Below are 27,766 nucleotides of genomic sequence, written 5' to 3'. Positions count from 1 at the left end.
TCTCAAAAAGTTGTCATCAAAAATTAATCTGGGGCTTCCCTCGTGGCGCAGTGGTTGAGAATCTGCCTGCCAATGCAGGCGAAACGGGTTCGAGCCCTGGTCTGGGAAGATCCCACATGCCGTGGAGCAACTGGGCCCGTGAGCCACAACTACTGAGCCTGCGCGTCTGGAGCCTGTGCTCCGCAACAAGAGAGGCCGCGATAGTGAGAGGCCCGCGCACCGCGATGAAGAGTGGTCCCCGCTTGCCGCAACTAGAGAAAGCCCTCGCACAGAAATGAAGACCCAACGCAGCCAAAAATAAAAAAAAATAAAAAAAATAAAATTAATCTGTTAAGTTAGAGCTGGAGAGCGTCTTCTAAGGGACTAAAGTTTAGCCTAGGTAGACAAGAATCTGATTTTAAGTTCAAGGTTGCCGCTCCTTCCTAGAGACTGTCAATCACCTCCCTGGCTATGGGCAGCTGCTGGATGGGACTGGATGCCTGCACTTCGGCTGGCTTGCCTGTGAGTCTGCCTGGGAACCCCCAGGGTGGTCTTCTCATTTCGGGCTCTTTGAGAAGGAGCCCACAGTGGAGTTGCTTGAGCTCTTTGTTTCCAGGACAGGGCATACAGGCATTTAAGAGTGAGGGGGCCTCTGGGTGGGGAGCAGCCCCGCCAACAGGCGGGAGCATCACAGGGAACCTGGAAGCTGGTCCCACTGATGCCAGGCTCCACTCTGCACTCAACCTCTGCTGCCAGGTTTCTTCCTCAGTCACGATAATTATTTCTCAGGGGCTCCCGACTGCCTCTCTCAGTCCTGGCTTCCTTCAAGCCCACCTCCCTAGGTTATTAGATACTACTCTGAATCTACCTCTAAATAGGGTTCAAGTTCGCTTCCCTCCCCATGGAACCCTAGGTATATACAGTTTGAGGAATGAATCTGGGCAGCTGTTAAGTGTCCCAGAATATTCTGTGGTAGTTAAGATGGTCCCTGCACAGTCTATAACAGTTTGGAGGCTGGTTTGCCAGAAGCCACAAAGAACCTCTAAGATCCTCTGCATTCCAGCCAAGAAAAGTCCTAGCTCTGGCCCAAAGCATCTCTTACCTGAACAAAACATACTACATGGTTAAAACAGAGACCTGTATTCATAGGTAGCAGGATAGAGAGATAGCCATATACATTCAATATACATTCAATGGATAAAGGGGAAGAAAATCAGTCCTAAACATATCTGAATATATTTCAAAAGAATTTTTTGTATCAATAATTCTCTGCTTCAGTTAATAAGAAATCTTTCTGAATAGAAGAAATGAGTCATTTACATAGTCTTCCTCTTTTTGCTCCTTGAAAATCCTCGGTTTAAAGAGTCAGAGTTACCACACAGAAAACAGGAAACTAGGTAAATAAGCCTTGCACTCAGCCTTTACTGATTCATAAAATAAGAAGGTGACATAGGTCAACTTAAAATAATTGCAATGGTATTTTGCCTAAATGTTGAAAATATTTACATGAATTCTGTGTGATTACACAAACTGTGGTCTGATCTTAGATTTTTTTTTTTAAATTAATCATGTAATATTCTCTCTCGGTGTTTTTTTTTTTTTTTTTTTTTGCTGAAAGATGAATTTTATGAACCAGGGCACTTCAGAGTAAACACAGAAAGTGAGATAAAGGAGGTCCAGAAAAGGGAGGGAGAACAGTACACCCAGCCACTAAGCCCAGACATTAGAGCACAGACAGAAGGAGAAACAGCCAGATGTTCTCATCTTGAGCTGCTAAGGGACTTGCCCAACCCATTCAAGACTACCAAGTATAGTCAGCAGGGGTGGTTATGAGGCTGGCCTAGAGAATCTGTGCAATTTTAACTTTACTCACAGGGGAATACCACTGGCATATTGTTTTACTCTTAGATACATTCAGCAATGATTATTTAATTGTGATGCTGATCTGTAGCCACACCTTTACTTTTTCAGTTCTATACTAAAGTGATAGTTGCAGAAAAATAAATTCTAGGTTTTAGATTATTTAACTGAACCTATTCAGCCTTTACAATGAGGCATGCTCTACTCATCACATTTAGCATAGGGAAAGTCTGCTCAGTCATACATTTTAGCTAAACTTTTAAAAATGTACAATGACAGGAAATACCTGTCTATAATATGCATTTAAACAAACCCTTCTAATCCTCTTGTGAGATTATCAGATACACCCCGACTTGTTTAATCTGTTTGCGCTCAAGTTAAGACACTGTCATGATAATCACTTGGATTTGTAGCATAACTGCTCAAAGAGATTTCCTACAACGATGTGGAACACTGATTTGATTCATGCACAATCAGGTAGGGCATTGTTAAAAACTATTTACTGAAAGAAAACTGAAATACAGAGCAGTTAAACAGCCTGGTCAGTCTGAATGTTAGTGATGACCAGACAGCCTGACTCTATACGCCCTCGTGCTCTGATTAGATGTCTGTGGCACCCTCTCACTGCAGCTTAGCAGGGACCCTACATTCTTACTGGTGAAAATGCAAAGCTGTGGTCCTTTACAACTACCTTGTCCTTCTTAGCTAAAACTAAGAGAAGCAAGTTGAAAACCTTTTGTTTCAATATAGGTGTTTAAACAACTAGCGAAATACGAACAGCATACAATAAGATGTGATAGTCTCCTGCCTCCTATGGCCCTCCATAGTCCCGTTCTTCAGGGGTAACCACTGACAACAGGGTGGTGTGTATCTTTCCAGGCCTCTCTTCTATGCCTATATAAACATATAATATTTTACAAAAATGAGGTAATTCTATACATGGAGTTCTAGAACTTGCCTTTTCACTCAAGTTGGAAATGAGAAATGAACAGTCTGTTTAAGATAAGGAGTGATGATTCAGAGGAAAACATAATATGTTAAAAATGTTTTCAGATTCTAGATGTAAAGAGAGGGCTGGATGAGCCAGAAATCAGTCATTATTCAAGGTAGATTTAAATTTTCTTTCTGAGTTACCTTTGGCCTACTTTCTCCTAGGTTAAGAGAAGTAAAATTACTAAACCTAACTATGGTCCAAAAATAAATGCCAAACATCAAACCAGACAATACACAACCTTATATTATGGTTCTTTTGTTTTCCATAAGTAGCATCTTCTAGTCTATATATGTGTTGGAAATACTGTTTAGACAGGATACTCTATTTAAGGAAGCAGAAATCAATTCAGCATTCAGAGACTTCCTCCTTCTGAGGTATTCAGTCAAGTGTCTAATTGTGACTCCTGTGTGGTCTTTCTAACTTGTACCCAATGCAACCCTTTAACTAAAACTTTAAAGGTGTCTGGGTTTAAGAACACTTGAGAATATATCAATACAAAATTTTCAATTTCAAGTTGTCTTAAGGTATGGTGAAAAAGAACCAACAGAATATTTTTTTTTAATTTCCAGGAAATAAAGACTACATTTCAATAGTGACTACTTCTAGGAACGGAGCAGTGAAAGTCCATTCATTTCTGATGATCTCATCATTGCTTGAACGTGAAAAGGTCTAACAACTCAAACAGAAGGAAGATCTTAATCTCATGTGATCATTATGGGCTATGTGTTCATGATATTAAAAAAAAAAAAAAGACCAAATGACTTAGTTTTTTTTTTTTTTGCATTGAATTGTCTTTGTTCAGGCATTGTTATAGAAAATTTAAGGTTAACAGAAAGAAACCTTATGTGAAACCTTCAGAAGAAACCTTTATGAAACCCTTACATGAAATGAAGTTACTAAGGAAAGAACTGGATTTTAGTGCTGACATTCCCAGATTTACAATTCATTCTTTCATTGCAGAGTGACAAACGAACTTTGCTTACCTTCTTGTAATAACTTTAAAAATGGGACTGGTGACTATATTTACCAACCCTGCCATTTCTCAACATAATTATAGAATATATCCTGAATAGAAAAGTTGTTTATGACCTATGTTAAAAAAAACACAGCTGAAAGAGTAAGACCTTCTCCTCCCCTTTCACCCTCTATTTCTCCATCCATTTGGTAGCCAGCAGGGATTTTTATTGTTTCTTCACATATTACAATTGTGTAATCTTTCTTAAACAACCTTAGCTTAAATAATTCCATTTAAATCATGTTTGATGTGCCATATGATATTTTTAAATAGCTTATGGTGAAGCAATGAGCTCTCTTACAGACAGATGTTATGATGTTCTTAGTAATTTTTATGAATAGAATTCTATATATACAAACATTCAAGGGTAGGTCTTTTCTTCTGAGATTGCAGCTAATCTGACAAGTAGCTCAACAAGATAAGCTGCTGTGAACAAAACTAGGACTATGTGTGGTCAAAACCAATTTACTTCAGCCATTCATCAATTACTTAAATTTAAGAATCTTAAAATTAATTTATCCTGAAATTTTACACAGTTAGCACATATAGTTTTTCATTTTCCAGGTGGAATAATAATCATAGAAATTGAAAAGACTACCAACCTTTATCTACATTTGAGGTAATATACTTAATAGTGAATAATCCACATTTAAAATGCTTGGCTTTGGTGTGATTTGCTTGGGAGAGATATGTTTATTTAGATAAAGGCTTTAGTTTGTTTTCTTTTTGACGCTCTAGGAATTCAGACAAAATAATCAATCCACACTCAGCTTGAGCTAAGCAGCTATAAAATGTCCTCAGCTGAAACTCTTTCTAATCTCTTCCTAGGATCCTCTGGTAAGCTTCCACCCTCAACCTCAACTCTGGAACATTCCCTTTTGAGACCTACCACCCCTCCTCCCATAGCAAATGACACTTTTTAATGAATCTATCCCTTTGATCACCAGACTGTCTCTTAAAGGAGCTAAAGCCAATAGGCCTTAAGTTATGACCAGGATGATGCAACTGGATTATAAAACAAAGAACTGTGCATTGTTTATGCATAGATCCATCCATGAAAGACTGGCCACTCTTCAGGTGCCACGTCTACATGCAATTAGCCCATTAAAAGGAAGAGCTCTGTGGCTGCCTCCTAAGATAACAATATATGCATGGTGGTATTTGCCAGAAGCTACTGGTAAAACTGCCATCTTCTTGTCTTCTCCTGCCCTGAGGAGGCACCTTCAGGAACCTCAAGGACCTCAGGCTGCTGGAAACAGGCAGCATTACCCCTCATACACCTGCCCTTGCTTGGGGTGATGAGAACTGTGACCCTCTCTCTCCCTAGGCTACAGGTCCTCCATTTTCTGATTCTAGGTTTAGGGACAATGAAGGATGCATTAAAGCTTGTTTTTCATTTGTAAATATATGAGTTCTCTGTTTAAAAGTTCATCAGTTAAAGTAAAATAATCTGCTTTTAGTTCCCCCTCAAACTAGGAAGGTAGATGTTAACAAAACTAAACCAGCTGATTTTTATTCTATGAACATCTTTATGTATCAAGTTTTCTACAACAGTTATATATTATTTCTTTGTTCTTATTTAAGGATTGTTTTATTGTTAATATTTATAGCTCTAGTATTATTTTAATAAGGTCAGACTAAAGGAAAGTATTTTTTCTCTTATGTTTAAATCCTTAAATACTTAAAAAAAACCTTAAATATAATATAAAGATACTTAAAAGATACCTTTTACTCGAAATAACTTAGTTTAAAATCTTTAGGTTGTATGAGTTATGTACATAATAGAGAAAAATTGGTCCAGAACCTGTAATTAAATCCAGAGAAACTAAGACACAAATTTATTCAAGTAGAATGCAACACACACTTTTACTGAAAACAAAAGTGAAATTATTTAGGGTAAATAAATGGATTGTTCATTTTTTTATAGTACTTAGGTGTACCATTCTTATTCACTTAACCATTACTTCAGGTAGTATTTATTTACCATATGTCCTCCCAAAATCCTAACCTAAACCCTGTTATTTGGGGTAATTTAAGAAATTAAGTAATTAGATAAAAGCAAATTAAAAATTGGATTTTACTTTTTGTCAAACAAGTTGATCAGATTTTTAAAATTAGTGTGAGTAAAAATGTGGGGAAATGGATAAATTAACACAATTTTCTAAAATTTGACCATACTTATTTGACCATATATATTAATATTAAAAACAGTAGGCACTTTGATCCAACAACTCTCTTTTTGTTAAAGTCCATTTTTTTCTGAAAAAAAATTGCTCAAGTAAACAGAATTTGAGGATGTTCATTACATTAAGTACATAAGACCAAAACATAAACAAAATTTTTAAAAAAGAATAATTAAATAATTAAAAATGGCCTAGAGTTATGGAGAATCTTTGTTTTTATATATTTCTCAAGATTAAAAAAATTAAAAATAATAAGGCAGAATTCGTTAGATATATAGGTCATAATTATAAATGGGTAAATTAAGAGCAAGTCTTTCTATACAATATCATACAGAACAACCACATGCCCATCTGCACAGTAATCCACAGGCTAGATATGCCTTAATTTGTTCAATTTTTCCTGCTTTGATGGATATCTTGATTATTTTCCATGTTCTAATTTAACTTATTTCATAGAAAAGGTGATACAAATGACTAATACAAATTAAAATCCTGACTTCAACAGTAATCAAACAGAACAAATTAAGACAAAATGTCATTTTTTAAACATGTCAAATTGGTGAAGATTTTCAAAATGACAGTCATTAAATCCTGATTTATTCAGCGGGGTCGTCACTTACTTATACTATATGTAAGCATATATATGCTCTCTAGAAAGCAATTAGGTCATGTGTATCAAGAATTTTGAAAGTATTTATTTTCTTCTACTCAATAATGGTATACCAAGGATTGTCTAATAAAAAAATGATAAAAATATAGACATATCTATTCATCTATTTGCCACCATTTCTTTAAACAGTGAATAGCTTGAATTGGATGATTAAAAATGAAACATTTATTCAATGGACTATTAAGTACGAGGATCAACAGGAATTGTCACTGCTCAAAACTAATTTCCAGAATAAATTGGATGCAAAACTCTATGTAAAAATATATATAAACATAATATAATAAAAACTGGCCTGAAAAGAATATACCAAATTTTCTAGTGGATGTACCTGGTGGGAGTAAAAAGTGATTTTTATGTTCTTCTTTGTGTTTGAATTTTTTTTTTTTTTAAGTTTCTACTTCTAAAGTAAGAATAAAAAAAGAAAGAAAATGCATGCCTTGCTACAAAATTCATCATGCTTCTGCCCTTCACCTATAAAGTAAAGTCCAAATTGGCTAGGCTCTTGTTGAAGCCCTTTTAATTTGATCCTAACTTATCAACCCAATCTTATTTCTAATGAGTACCCAACTCTACTACTCAGCTTTATCTCAGATGGTCATGAGGCATGTCATGTTCCCTCTAGGTTCCATCCAGGCTCATCTGATCAGGCCTAGAGCTTCTCTTCTTTCCTAAGGTTTCTGATCAGGATTTCTGGATGTAACTATTTTAAGCCAACTTCAGCTACACATGATGCTCAAAGCCACATCTGGTAATCATACAAAATCACGTTAGACCCTGATTCCAATTAACTCAGCACAGTAATTCAAAAGGAAACCCCTTTTGAAAGCAAAATTCCCGTCAATATTTGTTAATATTGATCATAACAACAACTGTGATCATAACATTTATTGAGAATTTTCTATTTACAAGGAGGCTCTGTGCTAACTCCATTTATCTCATTTAATGCTCAGAAAAACCCTCCATTTCACAGATGAAAAAACTGAACCTCAATTAGGTTATGCATTTTTCCCAAGGAGACATAGCTAGTGTGGATCTGAGATTCAAATCTAGCTCTGTCTGAGATCAATATACTCTACACTACCAACTTGCTAATGGAAAATCACTAGAAATCATTTTGCATATGATATATTTTTAGTGATTAATTGCATACCCATGTAGCTTAGTTAAAATGATGTGTGGAGCTACAAAGTTTTCTTTTACATATAAAAACAGATACAAAAACAATAAAAATTTCCATTGAATTTCATTATATTCTAATATATTTACCTGTATAGGACCAGCCAATCTCTTCAACAAGTTTTCTCTGTTGTCTGTAGTATCCATAAGCCCAATCTACAACCAAGAAAAACCAATTGATCAATGCATAGAAAAATATATGTGTGCAAATTTAAAAAAATGTAAGATGCCCAAAGCATCATTCATACCATAAATGGTCCTTGATTACTCTTTTCTATGTCACCTTCCCAATGTCTCCTCCCAATTCCAACTGCCACCATTATAGACTCCACTGTCCATGCTCTGGTAATTAGTGTGAGTTTTAGCAGGGCACATTTAAAAACTGCTAAAGTTCAGACAGAGACAAAGAAAATATTCTGTGAAAAGCAGGAGCAACCCAGAGGGTTTCATCCCAAAGTGAGACTGGGGTCAGAAAGGACAGCTTGTCCTATCTTCAGACTTTTCTTACCATTCCCTAAGTTGAATACTTGAAATCCTATAGATTAGAGATACTTTTAAGGTTACAACCCAAGTTTTATCTGTAAATGCTTCTAGGAGATCCAGAGGTTACCACGTTTTCAAAATTTACTTCCCTACAATGCAAAACAAAATCAGCTGCCTTGAAGAAATGGAAATTTAAATGTGTGTGTGTATGTTGGCTGGGAGAAAGGTTGTGTTAGACGGTGTAGGTGAATTTGTGTCTTGGAGGAACAGAGACGCCTGATGAGGTAATACGGTGGGAAGCTTGGAGTACCATAAAAGCAGTGGATGCCTCATGACCTAGAGATAGAGGCTCTACATCTTGAACATGGGACAAGGGGTACAGAAAAGAAAATGGATGGAAGGCAAAGTCTCACTCCACACAATTCAAAATTTTGCCTGGGGTCATTCCTGTACCCAAGAAACAGGGATGTTATGATTCGCCCTCCTCCTTCCCGTGCCATCGTGCTATTGTCCCCTTTATCCCAGCCTGTGTTAACCCTCGTACTCCATTTCAGCTACACTGTGGGCAAAATAAATCTCTGTGAACTAGGTTTGGAACCTGATCAGTGTTGACAAAACTATTTCTGTAGAAAAGGCTACAGGAGGTCCCTGGTGGCCTAGTGGTTAGAAATCCCGGCTTTCACTGCTGTGGCCCGAGTTCAGTCCCTGCTTGGGAACTGAGATCCTGCAAGCTGCATGATGTGGCCAAAAAAAAGAAAAAAGAAAGAGAAGAAAAGGCTACAAATAGCTAGTTTACAAATGAACATGTGGAACATTACTTATTCATAAATTGGGGTTCTGTCAATATAGCTCTCATTTGAATGTGAGGATTTATTTATACCATACCATACCATATACATATATACATATTATATAGATAGATAGATAGATAGATCTTTCTCATCAGCTGCGAAGACAGACTCTATTTCCTCTTATTCTCTCTACACAGGTGTGTTTTTCTTTATTGACAGCTCCCAATTTCAAGGAGGCAAATATCTCCAGGACATTTCAGAAATTATTTTTCTCTCCCATGTTATATACAATCTGATTAGTAGAACATGGTAATACATACTAAAATATTTTATAAAAACTTAAAAGCAGGCCAGCTTCCAGAAATACACATTCTGAATCCACAGATTATTCAAAACCAAAACCTAGCTTGGAGAAAACAAAAAAAATTGTTTTAAAAGTTTCATTACCCATAAATATAGGTAAATATTCTACTGGCCGTGGAGCACATTTTAACAAATATTTGTTTTTATAATAGCTTTACTGAAATGTGATTTACACATCTTACAATTCACCCATGAAATTTAATGGCATTTTGTATATTCACAGAGTTGTGCAATCATCACTACAAACAATTTTAGAACATCTTCATTATCCCAAAAAGAAACCCCATACCCTTTAGCTGCCACCCCCTACCTCATCTCTACCTTCACTAAACTACTTTATAGATTTGGATATTCTAGATATTTTTAAAAACAGGATCACACAATACATGGCCTTTTGTGACTGGCTTCTTTAACTTTGCATAATTAACGTTTCCATGTTGTAGGATATATCAGTACTTCATTCCTTTTTATTGTCTAATAGTACTCTATTGTACGGTGACCAAGATGGCCTTAAAGTTCCCCTCAGCTTGACTAAACTTTAGACAGACTACTTCCTAGCTCTAGGCTCTTGACCTCCCTTTTCTTCCAGCATTCAGTTTAGAAAACTTATAAATTTTCTCTCTGTTCCTTTAAGATGTAAATCTTTTTTATTAGCCACATGCCAATTTTACAACTAGGACTGTACTTCTCAAGAATATGGGAATTGTCTCTCTGAAATGTAACCATTGAAGGAAATAAGCACCCTTATCTTCCATTTTCTGTGGGAGGGTAGGAGCCTAACTTCCAGAGAGGCGTCTTGCTCCAAGTTGCAAAAACTACCTCCTGTCATAATGATATGAGCTTATTTTTCCTTTGAATAGAGACAATTAGCAAATGCAGATGGCCTATGACTTCCTCTCATGTCCTGCATTACTTTTACACTGGGGCTCAACCTAGCTCGTAAAAAACCTTACCCCCTCTGCCTCATCAGAGATGAGCTCAGACTTGATTCTGCCTTCTCTCCCCTACTGCAATAGCCATGAAGAAAGTTTTCCTTGCCTGTTTAATTTTGTATGCTGTAATTTTTGTTTTGACGCTGGCTATGCCACATTTCTTTTAACCACTCATCAACTGAGGGATAGTTGGGTTGTATCCTCTTTGGGGCTATCATGAATAATGCTGCTTTGAATATTCATGCATATATTTGCTTTTCTACTTAAAAAATAATCATTAGGTTCATAATTTATTTTTTAAATAGAGTTGTACCATAAAATGGTAGTCATTCATAATTTATTTTTTAAATAGAGTTGTACCATAAAATGGTAGTCATTTAAGGTTAAATTCTGGGGACAAGTGTTTTTTCATGATCAAGGAATATATACAATTAGGGCCTCAAAGGTCATTTGATCCAGACTTTAACAGACTACAAAAAAACAATTCTTGTTTTAGAGATAAGGTAATTTTTCCCAAGGAAATGTAAGTGGTTTGTACAGGCAGAAAGTGACAAAAACAGAATCAATAATCCATGGCTTCTGCCTCGTACTCACTAAGTCTTCCACAATATCAAGGATTCCTAACAATCCTGAGCTATTGGTTACTCTCTTAAGTGCTCTGCTTGAGTAGGAACCTCTTCAAGAGAAACAAAATAAAACAAAACAATACACTGGGGTTGAACTTTACCAGCAGGAATTACTTAGACAAATAAATTATAGAGAATTGGGACTTCCCTGGGGTCTAGTGATTAAGATTTCGCCTTCCAATGCAGGGGGTGAGGGTTCCATCTCTGGTCGGAGAGCTAATATCCCACATGCCATGGGGCCAAAAAACCAAAACATAAGAAAAATGGAAGGAATAGTGTAACAAATTCAACACAGATTTTAAAAATGGTCCACATCAAAAAAAAAAAAAATTATAGAGAATTGACTGTATACCTAATCTGACCTGACCATCAGTTGGAATTTTCCTCTGAAACTTTGCACTGACCACAGGGAAAAGATTTTTTGTCATCTTTTATGTTTTGAATATAAATATTTTTAAAATGTAAAGACATTTTTGTCACATAAGTGCATTTTGATGATTTCAGAAGATCAAATACCACACAAAACTTACATTGAACAAGTATTCTGTTGAAACAGATAAAACAGTAAGCTCTTGTTTTAATGATTCAGGCTAAAGGATGACAGCAAAATATCAGCAGATTTAGCTCTCCTTGTAGGGCTTTATTGTTACACAATCAGCATTTGTGCTTGGTTTTTAATTACTTACGTTAAGAAAGCTTTTTTCAATACAAGATTCCCAGGTGTTGGTAGCTCTCTTCAGTTTCTTTTTGTATTGTTCCCTTAATTATTACTTCAAATAATCCGTTACACATTCATATGCTAATTTCATAGTCCTTGGGCGTGAGAGAGTACCCCACTTTTAAAATTCTACTTAGAGATCTGATAGATGAGATGTGATAGCTCCAATGAACAAGAAAAAAAGAATCTAGGTTCACTTTTTTTGTTGCATTATACTCTTTGAAAACCAGTAAATCCTATATAAAGTAGAATCTATCAAAGTGCTTACACATTTTAAAATCAATTAAAATAATGAAATATAGAATTTTTTTGTTTCTGTGGATTTTAGTTTCTTTAGTTTTTATATTTTGTTTCTCTCTGTTCAAAAGTATTTTCCAGGTCTGCTTTGGTGTGAGTGTTTTGTAGGGATAAAACTAAGAATAAATTTCAGGAATGAATTGTACACATGATACACAATAAGAACATATACATCAGTATACCTTTTTAAAAGGTAACTCTAAAATTTGTCCTGAAAAATTATTCTTCATGAAGTGGCTACCAAAGTTGAGAGAAATTTGGTTTATACTATTTTAGGTAACCTTAAATGTCTCTGTTTCAATCTATTCCATCCTGTACTTACCTTGAGCACCTACTTATTTGCAAACATGTATATGCCACATATTCCTTTATTTTTCTTTACACTCAAATGGAAACCAAAGTTTTGATAACCACCACATGGATGATGTAGATAAATTTAGCATTTTTTGCTCATGCTTTTTAAACCAAAAAAAAAAATCATTTTGCTCATTTTCTACTAAAAATATCATTATAAATATTCTGAATTATACAAATGCCTCTGATTTTGCCCTAAATGCCTAAAGAAAGTCTCTGCTTTATGTTGATCAATAATTCATCACCTGTATTCTACCATATAATCTAGCAGCAGTGCTCTGACAAAATACACACACACACACACACACACACACACACACACACACACACACACACACACACACACACATATTTTAATGCTATTAAGAGGCCAAATATATGACAGAGAAGAAATAGAGTGGTCCTCAGAAAAAGAAACTTCAGGAAGAAAATAGCCACAGTTATAAATTTGAAGACTGGGATCCTAAAGCTAGATTTCTCAAAGTAGACTTTTCCAAGATAAATGATACTTGCATATTTCACATCCTTTAAAAATATCACTAAGGAACTTCAGAGGAGGGGAAAAGGAAGTCAGTTGATGGAAGAAATCTGGAAAGGCAGAGAAGAAGGAGTAGAATTATAGATGAATCCTTAAAGCCTTTGAGTATAGACTTTGATTGAGGGAAGACTTGGGGAGAAGGTCTAAAATGTCTCAGGTAGAGGAAGGGCATTGGGCAAATCATGGAACCAAAGAATTGGGAAGCCAGCTGGGCTCTCCTATAGGGTCTGTGTAGGTCACTAGGGATTTACTAGTGACTTGGTTATGGCTCTCCATGATACAAGGGTCACATCAATTTTCACTTTTTGTTTTCATCCTATTCTCTCCTCTTATCTAGATTTCTTTTAAAAGCGGGAAAGAGATAATCTGCTGAGCTGACTTAAAAAGTGTTGAATACATTTTGTATACTGAGCATATTTTAAAGAAAAATAGTAAATAAATAAACCCACAAACAAACAAATATTTCTAATTGAAGTGAAAGAGGTGGCGGGGAGTGGGAGAAGAAAGGTAAGTGGCTGGTGACCACTTAGAGAAGAACCTGGAAAACCCTGGAAACAGACTAGAATTATCAGAGTGATTATTACCATCCCCTAAATCATTTGACAGTCAGACATGCATAAGGCTGAAGTGGCAGTGATAAAAAAGGTTGATGGTTACAGTAGTCATAACTATCAATTACTGAAACAAAATAATAGCAGTCCCCTCTCAGAGAAGAAAAAAATAAAATCAGAAATGAGTTCCTTTAAGGAGAGAATCAGCTTTTGATTAATGAACACCTGTGAACACATCATCTGGTTACAAAAGTCCTTTATTTCTTCAGATACTCTATTGTAAATATCTTTGTTTGATAAGAAAGCTGAGTTTATGACCCAAGTGATCTAAACCAAAACCTTGATTAGCCAACTGAGGCAAACTTTCCAAGTAAAATGAAATCTGCCCATGAGTATAGTATAGAGTCTATAATATCATAATATCATACATGGCAGATTTTATCTGTGCATTTTCCTGTCATTCAGTGTTTGCTGTCAAATTGTGTTAGCACATACCCCATCTTTACCTATCTGGAATATAAACTTGTATCCAGTATATATGCAGAGACATTTGTGAAACATAATTTAGTTAATTATGGTAATTCAGATGTAACTTTAAAAAACACACATATATTATTTTCCCCCAAACCATTTGTCTTCCAATTTGAACTGCTTTCCAGGGTTAGAAAAAAAGAATACCATTAGTTTTCTCCCCTCTGCAGAGGTTGAAAAATACAAGTACTTTTTACAATTTCAAAACTTAAATTGCAACTTATCACCAAATAGGAGGGCACATGAATTCGTACAGTTAAAGATAGGAATTCTGGAAAAATGAGTTATTAGAGTACAGGTGACCTCTTTATTTAATGATAAGGTTAAAGAGATGAAAAAGTAGATCCTTGAGGCACTATACTAAAAAAAATCGAATGGTAAAACTGTAAAAGGAGATGGAAAGATTGAACATAATGGATAAGGTAAAGAACAGAGGGAGCCATTTCTTCCATATGCTTGCTTTGGTAGTCAGACATCCAATGAAATACATATTTCTCATAGGACTTAGGGAAGAGTTTGGAGGTGAACAATTAGATCTTATTGTTCCTTAGACACTGAGGACTGTGTATGCTTTCCCAGAGAGAGTTTGTACCTTGACAATATGTCTACCAAACCTATTCAATGAAAGCTCAAAATATTCACAGGCTTGTCTTGGAAAGTCACCAGAGTATTTTCTTACACTTAGATAAACGCGTTTAATCTAATGTGATTTATCTACATTTATAAAGTTGAGGTATTTACTGTTGAAAACATGTTCATAATTTTATCTTTACCACATAAGTAATAATACCTGTTTCAGATAGCTTAAAAAAATAAAGATAAGCAAAAATAATTTTAAAAATCACTTATAATCCCATCTCCTACAGAAACTAGTATTTACAATTTCATGCATGTATATGTTTTTCTAGGCATTATACTATGCAATATAATAATTTTATACTTTACATTAATTGAATTACACTATTTCATTATTTGGTGACTTGCTTTTTCTACATAATAATAAATCACTTCCCAAGTAATAAATATGGTTTTATAGCACCATAATAGTTCACCTGAAGCATTCTTCTACTCTTTGGATATTAAAATAAAAAGTTGTTTTAGCTTTGGAAAATTTATTCCTTGGGCTTAAATGACATGAGTGATGAAATTAAGCTACTTTGAACTTTCTGTATAAAATAAAATCTTTAGGAAATTAACTGCCACTTTTTTTCCCCTGTCAATCTTCTTCTACAACACCAAGAAGACACTAAAATGGAAGAAACTCATTGTTATTGTACAGTGCTACAAACATTATAGCTACCTTGTTTCCATAATTAACAGTGAATTTATTCTGCCTTAAGAGAAAAACTCAATTGTTGATGGAACAGTGATAATGGGAGCAGAGACAGAAATAACATGTGTAAAAATAACTAATAGAAGAAGCTAAAAATAATATTAAAAGTGGGAAAAGAACCAAATCTGTATAAGAAAAGCATATGAAAGTGGGAAGAAAGCATGGAATTCATCAAATTACAAAATATAATGTTACTATACTTGTGTTATGTATTATTATATTATTATGCCATTATATACTTTCATACTATTATCTGTACAATAATAATGTGTTATTATTCAACAATCTAAATAATGGTTCTGTTGTGAAGTCTTATGCCCGTGTGCTCTTACTGAAATCAGGTGTAGAGCAAGAACGCCTGCTATGTTGCCTTAGGATTAGGATTGGTCGGGAAATTCTGGACAATTGACATCTTAAAATAGCCAAGTAGAGAATACAATGGGATTCCATTCACATCTACCATGAAAAGCATAAAACACCAAAAATTGCATAAAGAGATGAACTATTATTAATATAAAAAATGTGAATAAATTAAGAGACTTACTACATTGTTAAATGGGAACATTGAATTTGGGTAAATTATCAGCTGTTTCCATATTAATAAACAGTTCAGGTCTCAATGGGGTATTTTTAACTGACAAATTATTCTAAAGTTCATTTAGAAATATAAAGGGAAAATAATAATTGGTAAGAAAAAGGGAGAAATAATGGGGGCTTGGTTAACCAGTTACTAAAAGATAAATTGACAGGCTGATCAATAGAACAAAGCATATGGCACTAAAATTGGACTCAGTATAGATACAAGTTTAATTCATGATAAAGAAACATCAGATAAGAAAAGTATGAAAGTTCAACCTATATTGGGAACACTGGCTTTTTGGAAAAAGAAGTTAAATCACACTTCACACATAGACCAAAATACATTTCAAGTGGATTAAAGAATGATTAAAAAAGGTTATATAAAAACTATTTAAAAAAGTAAGTGAATATTTAATTTATTATAAGATGGGGAAGGCCTTTCTATGCAGGAAAAAATAAATCATAAAGAAATAGTCACAGCTTTGATTACATAACATTCAAAACTTGTACAGAAAAATGTTTAGCGAAATGCAAATTACAAATATTAAGCTATTGGTAACTGCTAAAACACATTGAACAAATATAATGATATATTTCAAACATATAGAATTCTTACAAATCAATAAAGGCAAATATATGAACAGAGAAGTTTTTAAAATGCAAAAATAATAAAGCTATAAAGAACTATTAGACTTCAGTAGGTATAAAAGAAACAGAAATTAAAATAACACTGATATCATTTTTCCAGCTATAAAATTGTCAAAGGTATATTATTTTAATTTTTTAAATATTCAATGATGCCCAAAATATCTTAAGATGTTCTTTTACGTACAGGTGGAAGTATGAACTAGTATAAACTTTATGGAAAGTAAGCTGGCAAGCGTTAACAAGATTCTTAAAATACTTCATATTCTTTGAGACAGTAATTCCATTCCAAGGAATATATTTTAAAAGATTAACAGAGATGAGAACAAAGTGCCATGTACCAAGATGTTTACAGCACTGAAACTAACAGTGAACAATTGGAAAATATGTTTATGTTCAAAAAGTGGGGGAAATTTAAATGTTCATAATGTGAAATGATGTGAATCCATTAAAATTAAGTTTCAAAAAAATTTATTGATGTGAAGAAATGTACATGGTATAAAACATTATCAAGTTATGATGCAATTTTGAGAATATCACATAATATTCAGAAATGTAAATTTCCTCATGCGTTGCCATTGGGAGTGATTTTTACTTTTTTATATGTTCTTATGCTTTCCATGTATTTTATGAGTTTGTATGAGTGAATATTTTAAAAATTTAAAGTGTATATGCACTTCTGAAACAGTATCTCTGATTCTACAGCCAAATAGGTTAGAGACAAATATATAACTATGCTTTGAAGACTGGGTAAAAAAAAGCTTGAAACCCATTTTTCACTGCTTATTTTGGATTTTACAATAAAATCTTCTCCTTACTCACAAGAGCCTGCATGCATTAGCTAGCGTTAACCGCATGTTTAAGTTAAGTTTAGGAAATCATAGCCAAGTCTACACATGGCAAGCAATCTGAGCACTTCAGCTACCAAGAAAACTAAAACCAAGAGCCATAGCAAAATAGCAATGCAGTAACTCACAGATCATCTTATTGGCCATAATGATCACGTTGACTGGATCATTTATTTTTGGGTAGACCTTGAAACAGCCTTATTTTAATTTGTGTCTTACTTCTAATAATACCTTTCGCTTAGATAAAATTATGTCCAAACATAAGAATCTATCCATTAAGTGGGAAAATCTGGCAACTTGGAGATGGCAACCTCTTCAGAAATAGGTGTGGATCATATGTTAAAACTGCTGCCAGTGTGTTGACTGATTCACCATGTAGTTATGTCTGGGCAAGGCAGAAAGATTTTCTTGACTTCTTTCCAGAATATTGACTAAAAATTCATTTTTGTCATGTTTTTCATTTTTCACTTTTTCCTAGAAAAATGGAAAGCTTTTATTCATGAGAAGCATATTCATTATAATAAAAGACAAATATTTTCAATGGATTTTTAATGATTGAAAATATTTTTGATATTTAAAATATTTTTGATATTATAATGATTTAAAATATTTTTGTCAATATATTTTATAAACTTAGTAAGTCACATTAAGTCTGCTTAGGCTTGGGCAATATTTCAAAAAGAAACCACAGTGAGTACACTGTAGACCTACCTAATTTAAACTATAAACATATATCAATATTTTGTGCCTCTTTTCACTAATTCTTAGGGTTAGAAATATAGGCTTTCCCTTTGAGTCCTGACCTTGGAAGAGTCACATGTCTTTGCTTGTATTTCTACAATTGTAAAATAGAAAAAGGTATCTCCTGTTTATTAACAAGGATGCTACAACAAAAGATATGGCATATATTAAACCATTTTGAGTTCTTTGTAAAAAATGTGTTTTCAACTCACATCATTTCCTGAATTTATTTTTCAAGTATTTAGTTTTTCCTTTCAATAGTGAAGCAAAAAAAAAAAAAAAAAAAAGTGATATATCATGAGCACAGCATGATAGCATGTGCTTGTTCAGTCACAAAATTATTCATTTGTTTACTGTTGCTGTTTGATTTTTAGCCTAAAGTATTCTTTAGTCTTAAAGATAAGTATGGACACAGTGCAGATGGAAAATACAAAACCCTGTATTCAAATGTTGAACTGAGTCCCACAAGAACAATGTGAACACTGAAAAACATAATATTTAATTTTAATTAAACTTAAAGGGGCTATCCTTATCTAATTTCCTAGCTATATTCCAAAATGAATATATTTTAAAAAGCAGGATTTTTAGAACATTCATGCTTTCTTTGTTTCAGAAGGACTTAAGGGGGTTTAAGATCATTATTTATTTAAAAGTTCCCATTGTTTACATTTTAAAGAAGTTCCTCATTTTAGAGCCACTTTCCCCACTAGCAATTTTAAGGAATTAAATGCTTTGATGACATCCTTAATTAGTTGGCTTTCAATTGTTAACAAGCACCTACCAATATTAGTCACTGATTTTGCTCTTAATTGTATAAAAATGATGACATCTATTGCTTTATTGGTACAGATGTTTCATTGCCACCGGGCTACCAAGAGATAATTATCATTCATCATCTTATCTTGCTCTGTTATAAAATGTATTTGAAGTAAGTGGAAACTGCTCAAACCTTATTGGCTCAATTGATTGGTACAGTCCAGAGATGCTCCATCTGGCTAGCAGAATCGTTTTATTTGATTTCTTCTGCCTGATACTTTTATGCATCCCACCTCCCCAGCTCTATTCCCTCCCACAATGCCTCTACTCTTTGCAAAGCACCCCAGTTGTACTCTCTTATCTTTCTACTGTAGATGTATACATTCTCCATGGAACTTGGTGGCTCCATAATGCTCATTCTGTGAACCCACATCAGTTCAATCATCAATCACAACACACTTATCTTCAAGTCTTGCATTGGTGTCTGATCCTGACCAAAGACAGCAGTGGGTCTTACTGGCCCACCGTTGCAAAAGTTTTTCCTAACTTCTGCCTGAAACTTGAAAGCTCTCTGCAGTGGCAGATGCTCAAAGATGCTCATTAGGTTGCCTAGATAAGCCAGGTTTATTGCACTCAGAGGAAGAGTACCTAAAAAGCATTCCTGTTCAGTACATAATTAATAGCCTTAGAGAATAGTGCTCATTAGTTACTTTTTACACACAATCACAAACGGTTGGCCAGGGGTTGGATATATTTATTTTGGAATAGTTAACTCAGTTGGAACAAATATGTTTTCTCTCCAGGTTTATCGTTCTGTTTGCGAGGATGTCAAGAGACTGAACAAGTTAATGCAGTGTTTTCAACCTGGATTGCAACCAGGATTCTGCTGGCATTTTCCCCTCGAGTTACTGGGCCACTGGGACACCTCAAGATAATTAACATATTCCTGCAGTGTCTAATATGACAGTGGTGATGGTTAAATGAAAAACAGCACCTTACAGCAGACCAAGGGTAGCATCTTTGAAACTCAAGGGAAAAGAAAAGGTGTTTTTTTATGAAAGGATTTAGGCCTTGCGATTTATATATAATATATCATGAAGACATAAGATATTGAGATAGAACTTATGTTTTCTTTAATATCTTTTTAAACATCTAAGTGACTTCACACTTTTCTGAAGTTTATGCTTTTCCCACTGATTTCATTAATGGCAAATATTTTTGGTGGAAAATGTTTAACTGATAATCTATCATATGTCTAGCCAAAATCATGTTGATTTAACCTTGGAAATACAATCTCATAATACCCATTTGGTGCTCAAATAAATGCTATTTTATTGATGTTTTGAATTCTACAACAAAAGAACAAAGGAGTGACTGAACAGATCTATGATTAAAAGAAATGCTAAAATCAGCCCCCCAAGGATACTCTTAAATATAAAAATAGTGAACTTTAGATTAAAAATAATGCTCTTCTCTTTTCCCATATTTATTCTTTAAATGGTCATACTGACTGAACAGAGATTACAGGACGAAAAGGCAAGGGCTAGATGTTTAGAGATGTTATGTCTTTATATTTAGCGCTAAGATCTCACTAAAAGAGTTCATATTCATATTATATGGTTTACAGCTACTTGCCTCCTACAGTGGCTCAACTTCTCCAGTCAAGGGTGCTGCTCACAAAAAAAGGAAAGCTAATTTTGATTTGTGATACTTTGAAAGGCTGTGTATCATAATGGGAAGAGACTGGAACTAGAGACGGAGATGACGGAGACAGAAGAGCTAGGAATGTAAATCCTGGCTTTTAAACTTCCAGTTGTAGACCTTTAGGAGACTCCTTTGCCCCCTCAGAGCCTCAGTTCCTCTATTTGAAAAATAAGTCCCTCCTATACTGGTGAGGGGGTTTGGGGTCCAATGAATTAATTCATTTGAATGTGTTTATAAACACAAGCAATTATGCTTTCATCTGGGAAGAAAACTGAAGCTGATTTACACATTCTTTTATAGAATGAACAGTGGTTATTTAATGCATTGTGTAGGACAGGAACTTTCTCTATCCATTCTGTTATGTTCCATGTGAGACATTACCCAATTAATATTGCTTAAAACGCCTGTTGGATTGCTTACTAGCTCTCTGGGCGAGTCAATGTTTCTTTCTAAGTTTCAATTCCCATATCTACAGAGTGGGTATAACAATCACTATCAACACATGCTTAGGATAAAGCACACATAGCTATTAGTCTATAAATATATATATCACATTTAGAGTTTCATCCTGCTATTGTTTTTTTTCAAACTTCAGCAATTTCACTGATTCTTTATCTTCTTTGCAAAACAACAAACTTAATTTGCCAACAAATGGGGAGTGGCAAGTCATTTTACATGAAGATATTTTCAGAAATACATCCACTGAATTTCAATACAAGGAGAAGTACACATTTTCTACCTATATTTTATAGTCAGTTTTACTCAATAACATACTTAATCTAATTGAAAAGATCCAGAGGAGAACTAGGCTATCAATAATATACAAATTTTAATTTAATTTAACTGAAGTTGATTCATTTAAAAAGCTGAATAGCTACAGAAATAGCTTCAAAGCCAATGAGTTCATAGAATTCCCTTATATTACATTAGCAATATCCAAAGTTCAGATTTTGGCATCTTCAACATACACGAAACTATCATGAATCCAGATGAAAGTAAGTCACAAAAACTATGTCACAGTAATGGACCTAATATAGACAACTGGGTCTAATGTAAAGAAGAAAATCTGAGGCCAGAAATTCAAATACCATCAAAAAGTTTCAGTAGATGGGCTTCCCTGGTGGCACAATGGTTGAGAATCTGCCTGCCAATGCAGGGGACACGGGTTCGAGCCCTGGTCCGGGAAGATCCCACATGCCGCGGAGCAACTAGGCCCGTGAGCCACAACTACTGAGCCTGCGCGTCTGGAGCCTGTGCTCCCAACAAGAGAGGCCGCGATAGTGAGAGGCCCGTGCACCGCGATGAAGAGTGGCCCCCGCTTGCTGCAACTAGAGAAAGCCCTTGCACAGAAACGAAGACCCAACACAGCCAAAAATAAATAAATAAAATAAAATAAAATTAAATTAAATTAAAAAAAAAAAAAAAAAGTTTCAGTAGATAGTTGAGGAAGTTGACCAAACCACCGTTAAAAATCAGAAAGACAACCTCAAAAATAGTTATGAACTATTAATGATGTGAAAAATGGCTCTCATTCTTCAATACTGTTTTAAAAAATTATTTCAGATAAGAATACTGATATAACATTTAAAAAGCTAAATTATATGAAAAATACTTTCAATAAGGTAGAAAAACCCATTTATATTTTTTAGATTTCATCAAAATACTGGGGAGATTTTAAAATAAATAATTTGTGCTTCAAAGGGTGTATTTTAGTTACTTAAAAAATTCAGTTCTGCGGAATGCCCTTGCATCACAATGGTGCCAAATGGAATGTTCGAGTAGAATTCATTTAACAGTCAGTGGCTTCACATTAAACTCCATGCACTAGGGATGCACAATGTAAAACAGGGCCTCTTCAAGGAGGTCACAAACTAGAAGCATAATGCCTCAAGTGCTTTAACATGTCATTCAAGGTCACTGGCAAGCTAAGAAAATACTAACTACTGAAATACACATTATTTTAAACTACCTGTTTTTTAACCCCAGGAAAAATATCTTACAGAAACTGACAACCCTTTTAATTTTAACTGATATCTATGTACCTCCAACTAACTGAGATGTTTTGCTTCATGTAATCTTTAAATGAAAGAAATGTTTCTTGTGAGGGTAGAATTCCCAGAATCCTCTCTGGTGTCAGAGTGAGGAGCATTGCTAGACTTTTCCCAAGAAGATCCCAGCTAGAACCTTAAGGCTCTGCACTCACTTTCTACCTGAACACCCCTAGGCAGTACAGTAGCTGGGGGACGCACTGTTCCCCCCTGAGCAGGGATAGCCTGCTGATTTGGGGTGGTGTTCCATGCCCGGGGAGTAGGTGGTAATGCCATGCCCTGCCATGGCTTTCCCATCTCACACATAGCCCCTGTCAGTCAGCAAGAGCATGCGTGCAGTATATTGAGATGCCCTAGTGAGCCTTGCTTATCTATCGCTCCTCAGAGGGAGAAAGCCCATCCCCATTTCCCTGGCACGTCCAACAAGAATTAATGTAGTTTAATCAGCCTCTTGTACAATGCCGTCCTTAATTCCCAGTCCACCACATTATTTATGGGAAACCTAGCAGTGCTTTTGGATATAACCAGAAAACCCTGGAACGTTTTCATCTGTAAAACCAGCCTGGCACATAAGTGAATAAATGAATGAAAGATATAAACCTCATACTGTGTTCCGCTCCATACTCAGGAGAGGTATAGCAAGTATCCACTAAAAACTCTTCAAGAAGAAAAAGCACTGAGGATTTTATTACATGGTCTTCAACAATCTTTTATGTTCTGATTTTAATCGTATTTTTCATTTTGTTCTTTAAAATACCAGTGACCACTCAGGACATTTCAGAAAAAAAAGATTAATAGATGATTTACGATTTTAATGAACTTGATTCTTCGCATTCAAGGCACATCTTGAGGATTTTTCACAAAAACAATTGATCCTTTTCATGGCTTAATGCCACTGTAACTTCCTGCACACAGCCAGCAGATTGCCATGGACACACATTTGATGCCTTTCACACTCTCTAGTCGCCAGGAGTTTACATTTGGGTACAAGAAGAGCGAGCAGTGGGATATTTTCTATGCATGTAGCTTACTTAGGACCTGAAACAATATGCACTTCTTATGTAAGTGATGATACAAATCACTACCAGAAATTTATAGTATGCTAAAAAATTTTCTACACAAATTAAAAAAGTCATGCTTTAAAAATTCAGATAACATCAAGCAACCACAAACCGATGATTTAAGACAGTGGTAAACACATATGCTTTCACAGAGGTGTAACAAACCACAGCTAAGAAAAGCAATGCCAGGTTTTTGCTTCTCTGTAAACAGGTGCCGTATATAGAGGTAAAGAGGATAAGTATGCAATTTAAAAAATATAGTCAGTGGAGTTGGATAATTCCAGGCAACAGTTCCAGTTTTCCCCAGAAACTAAGTTGGATTATTTTTGCCTGAACTTTATGAATGATTTCCTGAATTGTTTATTTAATCTGTCTGTGTAAGTACATTAGGAATTCTTTTGGTTAAATATTAAATAATTTGAAATTCCTCTCAATCTTATTCTATTGTACTGACAGTACTCAATTAAAAAGAAATGAGAGAAAACTTTCTCCCATATCAGTCGTCTAAGATAAGAGAATCGTCCCAATCTCTTTGTAAGCAACCCCAAGGTAAACTTTCATTTTACACACTATCGGTTGGTTGGTTTATGATATTTATAAAATTAGCACAGGTTAAATGTAGCATCATTTTATCAAATACATACTTGCTAAATAAACGAATTAATTCAAAGATTGTAAACATGAAATGTAAAAACATCTAGAGATATGCCAAATTTGGGGTACCACATAAGAGCTGAGCAGATGAATATCGGACACACCTGTCACCCACTAGAGGCACCACAGCACGAAGGGTGGGAAGCCCCGCCCTGCCACCCTCCAGCAACTCCCTCCCCAGAGCCTTTGCTCAGCATTTCCCTGCCTGGATATCTCTCCTCATTCCCTTCTCTGCCTCCTTACCACGCTCAGTCCTTCTCATCCTTCATGTGATATCCTAACACCACTTCTTCAAAGAAGTCCTTTCCATTATGACTCTTACATATTCTTTCTCACAAGTATAACTGAGTATTAAGTTGTGTAATAATTTTTTGATATTTGTTTACTACGCGAGGCTCCGAACTCCTTGAGAATTGGAAATGTGTCTATCTTGTTCTGCTGTGTACTCAGCATTAACCTAGGCACACCGTAGGTATTCAATGAATATTCACTGAGTGAATAAACTACAAATTTAGGATTTAAAATCTCAGAGGACTCTTCCCTGCCACGTTCAATTTATTTATCCTTCTCTGGTAATCAACATTTTCCAGACCGGTGATTGTGCTAAATCTCTGCATTTATTGTTAGGAGCTGACTCAACATTCTGCCACTGCCGAGAAAACAGAAGCCACTGCACAGGAAGATTTGCAAGTCCCCTCCGCTCCACCTTTTAATCACCTTTTATCTTCACTCATAGACCTCTTTCAACCCTTGTGTCTCATATAGAAAGTGTTTCCACATGTTCCGCTCCTCTGACCTCCTCCAGGATTTCTTGGGGTTCAATTTCTCTCTCTACACTGGATTGTGTTCTTAGGCTCTTGTAACTCACTCAAGCCTGCTAATCTAAAACTTCCCCTTTCTTTGACCCATCTTTACCAAATGCACTAAGCATTTCTGCATCCATACATTCTTCTACGTATGGCAGCTGTCATTCTCCTTCAGTGAATATAGGCTTGTCTGACTCCCTTCTGTCCGGGGTTCATTTTATCTTCATTTTTAGTTTTTATTCTTTTTTAACATCTTTATTGGAGTGTAATTCCTTTACAATGGTGTGTTAGTTTCTGCTTTATAACAAAGTGAATCAGCTATACATATACATATATCTCCATATCTCCTCCCTCTTGCGTCTCCCTCCCACCCCTCTAGGTGGTCACAAAGCACCAAGCTGCTCTCCCTGTGCTATGTGGCTGCTTCCCAATAGCTATCTATTTTACATTTGGTAGTGTATATATGTCCATGCCACTCTCTCACTTCGTCCCAGCTTACCTTTCCCCCTCCCCGTGTCCTCAAGTCCATTCTCTATGTCTGCGTCTTTGATCCTGCCCTGCCCCAAGGTTCTTCAGAACCATTTTTTTTTTTTTTAGATTCCATATATATGTGTTAGCATATAGTATTTGTTTTTCTCTTTCTGACTTACTTCACTCTGTATGACAGTCTCTAGGTCCATCCACCTCACTACAAATAACTCTATTTCATTTCTTTTTATGGCTGAGTAATATGCCATTGTATATATGTGCCACATCTTCTTTATCCATTCATCTGTTGATGGACACTTAGGTTGCTTCCATGTCCTGGCTATTGTAAACAGAGCTGCAATGAACACTGTGGTACACGACTCTTTTTGAATTATGGTTTTCTCAGGGCATATGCCCAGTAGTGGGATTGCTGGGTCGTATGGTAGTTCTATTTTTAGTTTTTTAAGGAACCTCCATACTGTTCTCCATAGTGGCTGTATCAATTTACATTCCCACCAACAGTGCAAGAGGGTTCCCTTTTCTCCACACCCTCTCCAGCATTTACTGTTTGTAGATTTTTTGATGATGGCCATTCTGACTGGTGTGAGGTGATACCTCATTGTAGTTTTGATTTGCATTTCTCTAATGATTAATGATGTTGAGCATCCTTTCATGTGTTTGTTGGCAATCTGTATATCTTCTTTGGAGAACTGTCTATTTAGGTCTTCTGCCCATTTTTGGATTGGGTTGTTTGTTTTTTTGATATTGAGCTGCATGAGTTGCTTGTAAATTTTGGAGATTAATCCATTGTCAGTTGCTTCATTTGCAAATATTTTCTCCCATTCTGAGGGTTGTCTTTTCGTCTCATTTATGGTTTCCTTTGCTGTGCAAAAGCTTTTAAGTTTCATTAGGTCCCATTTGTTTATTTTTGTTTTTATTTCCATTTCTCTAGGAGGTGGGTCAAAAAGGATCTTGCTGTGATTTATGTCATAGAGTGTTCTGCCTATGTTTTCTTCTAAGAGCTTTATAGTGTCTGGCCTTACATTTAGGTCTTTAATCCATTTTGAGTTTATTTTTGTGTATGGTGTTAGGGAGTATTCTAATTTCATTCTTTTACATGTAGCTGTCCCAGGGTTCATTTTAAGAGCAGAAACCAGTAAATCCTTAGATCCTCTCTAGTACAAGGCACAGAATAAGTGCTCAATACATATTTAACACAAAAATGAATAAAAAGGGTCAATAAATACAGGGTGATACAAGACAGTGCTAAACACATTATCAACTTTATAAAAATCTCTTGTTTTGGTTTTCCATACTTGACTGCTCTAAAACAACAGTGGATATGGAAACAATATTGATAATGAAATGCAAACTTTGCCTTGTCATTATTTTCATATAAGATGGATACAGCTCAAAATAAATATGTGAAATATATTTCAAACTCTCTCCTGAATGGTTTTTTAAAAAATCTAATACTTCTATCAATTACTAGATTTTTAATTATACATTAGCCCTTTATGGGTAAAAGAATCTGAGTTTTCATACTACTGGAAAATATTTCATCATAATTTTCTACTTTGAATACAACATGGAAGCTGATGTTTCCTTTTTCATAACAACTCGACTTTTATGAACAACTCCTGAATAGAACTTTAATGAATTTAAATTAAATTCTTAATTCTTAAATTAGAATATTTCATAGACAAGACAGTGATGGTTTGAGTCTGGGTGGAGACAAGGTAAGTGGAGAGAAATGCCATTTTAAAAGAATCTTGTTTTCATACTATGAATGTAAAATCTTCTATTATCTCTCTAAATATATTAATTACATATTTAATAAAATTTCACTCAACTTTCTGCTTTGTCTCAGTTTCTTCCAAGTTTCTTTTTTATGCTTATTTATTTGTTTTGATCACTGTCATGCTGGAGACTTTGCTTTAATATCTGGTCATCCTCAACTGACTCTTCTTATTTATGAGTAACACACAAAAATACAGAGCAGATGTATTTAGTGAGTGGAGTTTGTCAAATGATGTGTTTCACTATAGGGTGATAATAAGAT

The 27,766-nt window shown here is 35.0% G+C and overlaps 1 protein-coding gene across 3 annotated transcripts in view; it reads right to left on the bottom strand.

Annotated features, from left to right (window-relative positions):
- Nucleotides 1–27,766, bottom strand: part of PTPRZ1 (protein tyrosine phosphatase receptor type Z1) — a 163,158-nt gene that overhangs the window by 103,033 nt on the left and 32,359 nt on the right. For all 3 annotated transcript variants that reach the window (XM_082472220.1, XM_082472222.1, XM_082472221.1), the window contains exon 2: nucleotides 7,968–8,033. In XM_082472220.1, the coding sequence (XP_082328346.1) occupies nucleotides 7,968–8,033 (66 nt within the window). The remainder of the gene's footprint in view (nucleotides 1–7,967; nucleotides 8,034–27,766) is intronic.

Source organism: Balaenoptera physalus, assembly GCF_965194825.1.
Source record: "Balaenoptera physalus genome assembly, chromosome: 8".
Lineage (NCBI taxonomy): Eukaryota > Metazoa > Chordata > Mammalia > Artiodactyla > Balaenopteridae > Balaenoptera > Balaenoptera physalus.
Note: the sequence above shows the minus strand (reverse complement) of the source record. Positions and strands in the feature narration are given on the sequence as shown.